The 5325-nt window shown below is 39.9% G+C and overlaps 1 protein-coding gene across 1 annotated transcript; it reads left to right on the top strand.

Moving 5' to 3' along the window:
• The first annotated feature begins 2907 nt into the window (after positions 1-2907).
• LOC101294554 (HMG-Y-related protein A-like) lies at positions 2908-3282 on the top strand. Its single transcript, XM_004298016.1, has one exon. It carries the CDS (start codon positions 2908-2910, stop codon positions 3280-3282), a length of 375 nt encoding a protein of 124 aa, XP_004298064.1.
• Positions 3283-5325: the final 2043 nt, after the last annotated feature.

The raw sequence follows: 5325 nt of genomic DNA, 5'->3' as shown, positions 1-5325 counted from the left end.
CTCCACCGCTACATTCTCTCCACCACCACTACCTGTGCAAATCACATCTCAGTCAAAAAAAACCCCAATCTCATCTTTGTTCCCTTTTTTCAAACCCAAACCCCCGTCGCCCATCCCCTCCGACTCCTCCGCTAACTCCAGCGCCTCCCTCGTCGACGATCCACTCACCGCCTCTAGCGGCCAGCCCATCGTTGGCGTCGAGAGCTGCTTCCGCGTCGTCTACCGCCTCGTCATCTCAATCTACGTCCTCGGCATCACCATCGCTGACCACGACAACTCCATCAACCATTATGAAGACCTCGTTTGGGGCAGAAGGATTTACCTTTTTGTTTTTACCTACCACCCACCAATTCTGAAGTTTAAAAAAAAACGTTAACGGAGAAAATGGTGTTAAGTCAGATTTGAGTCAACACTGAAATGGGTGATTGTAATGCTGCCACGTCACTTGGTGAGTTTTCACCAAGTGAATGGAAGAATTTTCGGCCAATTTGATCCTTTCCTTAAACCTGCAATGTCACATCTTAAATCAATATCATGCATATCAGATCACTCGAATCAAGCACTCAAAGATCATATATTTCACATCCTTAAACAACTTAACTCAATCAAGACACTTATATCACAAAAGATCAATCATGCTAGCTTTTCATAACACCAGATATGGAAATAAAGTATTTACTAAGCTTCCGGCCCTTAACTGAGTTCATGAAGAAAAGATCAACTTACCATAACAGAGATAATCAAATCTCATTACCTTATGAGGAGCATATTGATTGTTGATATCTCTAATTATGAAGATCTTTGATTCAGCTGGCGTCAAATAGTTGTTCTCCTTGTCCTAGCGCAACCAGGAAATCTTGTGCTGAATAAGAATAACCAATATACCTATACAAGATGTTTTTTCCTTCTTTTTTCCATATCCAATACTCCAACGGTGGTGATATAGGTGAAGTGACAACCAATTGTTGGGATTTTTCTTTTTAATAGAAAAAGTATGCTCGTGTACTATAGTAAAAAAAAAAAAAACTTATAATTTAATTTTAATATCCACTTATTGTAATTTTTTTAGCATTTCTAAATTTTAACTAAAAAGCGTTTATTTATTTTTTTTAATCAGTTAAACAACCCAGATGCTACAACGGGTTTGTTGTGAGTCGTAGTCACGACCTCTCACGTACTAGGGGAGACTTATGCCACTAGACCAAAAAGTACCCTCCTAGCGCTGCTCCTCACCCTCGCCCATAAATTTTTGAAGAATGAGATCGAAATCGATCCGATTACCTCGAGAAAATAGCCTCTAGCCTCCACCCTGGACCATACTTCTGGCTTAAAGCCAAGCTACCTAGCTTGGATCACCATATCCTCTTCCAGGCCAGAGACATAACAACGAGAAACGCTAACGACATTCAACAGGGAAAGAAAAGCTTGAAATTCTGATTTTCTCTTTTCTACGCGCATGCGGCGCGTTTTCTAGGTTTTATTGATAGTGTAAGTTGTTTGTCACTGTTGTTGTTTCTTTTTTTCTTCTTTTTTTGCAGCTAGCCCTAGAAACATGAAGATTCTATCATTGGCTTATGAGTAATGATACCCCATTTGATATCATTAATTGTTGAGGACTTTTGTATTAAAACCTCATACCAGATTTCACCAGATGGTTAAAGTAGGGGGAGTATCAACATTATTGGACCCGTGTGTGTGAGACACATTGCCCGCTTCCGTATAACAATTGCTATATATCAAAGTCAAAGTTACGCTTGGGACACTACCAGAAGAAAGGTTTTAGCCGACGAAAATAAAAAAACCAGGCCGATGAACTATTTTTTTGTCGGCTAAAGTCCACGTTAGCCGACGAAATTTTCCTTCGTCAGCTAATTTAAATTTTCGTCGGCTATGGTCAACTTTAGCCGACGAAATTTTAATTTCGTCGGCTAAATAATTTTTTTCGTCGGCTATAGTCTGTGAACTTTAGCCGACGACTTTAAAAATTCTTTAGCCGACGAAATTTTATTAAAATTTCGTCAGCTAAAGTGCCTTATATTTGTAAATGTTCCGTTTCAAAAACAAACTATACGTAGAACCTTCAAACGCAAAAAAGTCGTGAAATAAGATATTACCAGAATGGTGAAATACATCTACGGTTGAAAAATCACGGTATTTCGGTAAAGTGTCGGCGCCGATAGTTGCGGTCAATTCAATTTTCCATTCTTTCTCCCTATGGGTAGCCCTATCTTCAGTGGTTATTTTCCTTAAAATTTTATACGAATTGTTGCATCTCATCGATTTGAAACTATTTTCAGTTGAAGGTCCGGCCAAAATACGTAATTTAGACGGTCTAATGACCTTTTCCGTGCGTTTAGGGGTTTGACTTACGGAATTGACCGTCCGAATCGAGCCCTTAACCTTGTCGGATCAAGTTGAATTTTTTCTCATACTTGTATTTTATCATGATGGTCAGATCTATTTATCGGATTTTCGTTTCTCAAGTTTGATCATCACAATCACAATTTGACATCAGAATTAAACAAACACTCTTCAAAACAAATTGAAGGACGATCCCGTAACTTCCCTCAAATACACAGAGTCCGAAACCCCAACTTCCCCACTGCCATTTCACCGATCCGCATGACTCCTATCAACTCATTTTCCACCGTCAGATTGCACACACAACCGCAGTCCCTGACCGTCGGATCGCACTCTGGAGGTCATCCTCCTCCTTTAGAAAACCCACCTTTTAAATTCTTGCTCTCTTTCATTTCCTTCTCTGCATCTCACTCTCTCCCAAACTCAAGTCTTCGTTTACAGAGAGAGCTCTCATGGCCACCACTGAGTCCTCCAACAACGCACCGGCACCGGCGAATCCAGCTCCACCGGCGAATCCAGCTCCTTCTGGCGCAGCACCTCTAGAAGATGAAGCAGAGCGGCGAGCTCACTTTTGTGAAGAACAACTACATGAAGCCTGACCCCAACGCGCCGCCCAAGCGCGGCCGTGGCCGTCCTCCCAAGCCGAAGGTCCCGGGGGCTGAAGAAGCTGCTGCTGTGGTTTCCTCGCCTCCGAGGCCACGTGGCAGGCCTCCCAAGGCTCTGATTGTCCAGAGCTCGACCTCGGGAGGAGGGTCAGGCAGGCCACGTGGTCGTCCTCCGAAGAAGGCCAAGACTGCTCCGGCTAACGCTCCTGCTGCTCGGACGAGTGGTGGTGGTAGTGGTGCTCCTAGAGGGAGAGGTAGGCCACCGAAAGTGAAGCCCTCCGTGGCTCCGGTGCATGGGTTGCTGAGCTCACACTGAGAGTGAAAGTCGTTTAGGTTTTTTTTTTATTACATACTTTAGCCGACGAATATCTTAAATGTTTCGGCTAAACATTTAAGATATTCGTCGATTATAGTTATTTTTTATTTTTTTATTACATACTTTAGCCGACGAATAACTTATATGTTTTGTCGGCTAAAGTCTCAGACTATGGTCAACAAAATATTTAGGATATTCGTCGGCTAAATTCTGGGACAATAGCTGACGACGTCTTCTAGTTTCATCGGCGATAGTTTCGTCGGCTAAAGTAATCGCCGACGACTCTTTCCCGACGAAACCATAGCCTTCGTCGGCTAAGATCTTAGCCGACGAATTAAGCTAACAGGTAGACAAAACTTTTTCGTCGGCTAAAGTGCTTGTCCTGGTAGTGGGATCTGGTGTCTTATATGATCAATTTGTAATTTGGTGGAACTGAAGTTTGAACTGGGATAACAAGATTTATAATTGGATTTTTGTGGTCGAGGTGGAATCAACTCCAATAATGTGGAGATTTTAGGGAAAAAAGTGCGGCTTAGATTAGAGACATATGGATTCCCACGTTAAAAACGTGAAGACTTGTCCTTAGATTATAAAAAATGATATCACACACACAATTATCGAGACCTTTTATATTAAACCTCATACCAAATTTCACCAAGTGACTAAAATGGGGAGAGTATATATCGACATATTATTGGACTCGTACGTGTATATAAAACCCGTCGGCCGCTTCCGCATATTGTTGCATTTTGTTTTGTTTGAAAGTTAATTGTCACAGTTATGGCTTCCCCCTTTCAACATCTAGAATTATATGACTAACGTAGAAGACTTTTGGTTGATCGACCACGGTACAAAAATAAAAGAGTTGATATTTGAAACCTTGAACATTCCAAAGCGAGAGCTCACGCATATATAATTAAAAACCCTGGATGAATTAGAATTAATGTTTGCACAAATGTGTGTGAGGTCTAGTGGTGTTGTTTTTAATTTCTTGCTTGGTCTCTTTACGCCTTTACCCCTTTGGCTAAATTGGTTTCTAATGAATTTTAATATACAAGAATTCTCTGTTGAAATATCATCAACTGTTTATTGATATTTTTTACTTTTGTATAACTGGGACACACATTTATGTTAAGAGGACGATCTCTTTTCTCTTAGTACTGTAGTATAGAAACGGTAGACAATCGATTTCCTGGTTGCTTGCCGTGATAAAGCCAATTCTCTGGCCAATATATGTTTGCAAAACGACCATATCGCATACACACTGATTTGCAAGATGATTAGATAGTGATGTGATGACCATACCGAACCTATTTAATTGACGTTAGGTAGTAACAATAATTTGGAACAATTTTTTTTTGAAAATAATTTGGAACAATATTATATGAAAACATACGTGCTAAAGTGTAACTGTGTTGAAATCCTAAGACGATTTGATGATGAATTTCTTTGTACAAACATTTCAAGCAATGTCATGATAAGCACACACTTGTTATTTGCCAAACCTGAAACTCTAGAATTAGAAGACACCATGCATGCTTATAATTAAGGAAACTTAAAACTAATCAGGATTATGTTATCTTTTGATTTTAATTTCTGCATGCATGTGGATGAGTTTTATAATGCATCTTGATTGGAGCTCAATGTATGCATTGGAAATGTGGAGTATCGATCTATTGTGTGTTTCGAAATTAATTATTACGTTTATGCTGTTTAGTTTGATAAAAATGAAATTAAACAGCATAAAAATGACATTCTGTATGAGCTTCTCTAATTAATTTCTGGGTTTTGACCCTCATCATTCGTTTCCCATAGCATATCTATGCAGGTGGAGATTGTTAGGGTACGTACTTCAAGGAACTAGGAGAGTGTATCATTCTCTTGCATAAACACAAAGTTAAGAAGTGCAAGTATATATGGAACACATGCATATGATGAGAATTCGATCGAGTACGTATTGACTGCGTATGCGTACGTATTCTCAACATAACTAGCTAGTCCGTGTATACTATATCTATTCGACATGAATCTCTCTCTCTCTCT

This window comes from Fragaria vesca, linkage group LG4 (genome assembly GCF_000184155.1).
Source record: "Fragaria vesca subsp. vesca linkage group LG4, FraVesHawaii_1.0, whole genome shotgun sequence".
NCBI lineage: Eukaryota > Viridiplantae > Streptophyta > Magnoliopsida > Rosales > Rosaceae > Fragaria > Fragaria vesca.
Note: the sequence above shows the minus strand (reverse complement) of the source record. Positions and strands in the feature narration are given on the sequence as shown.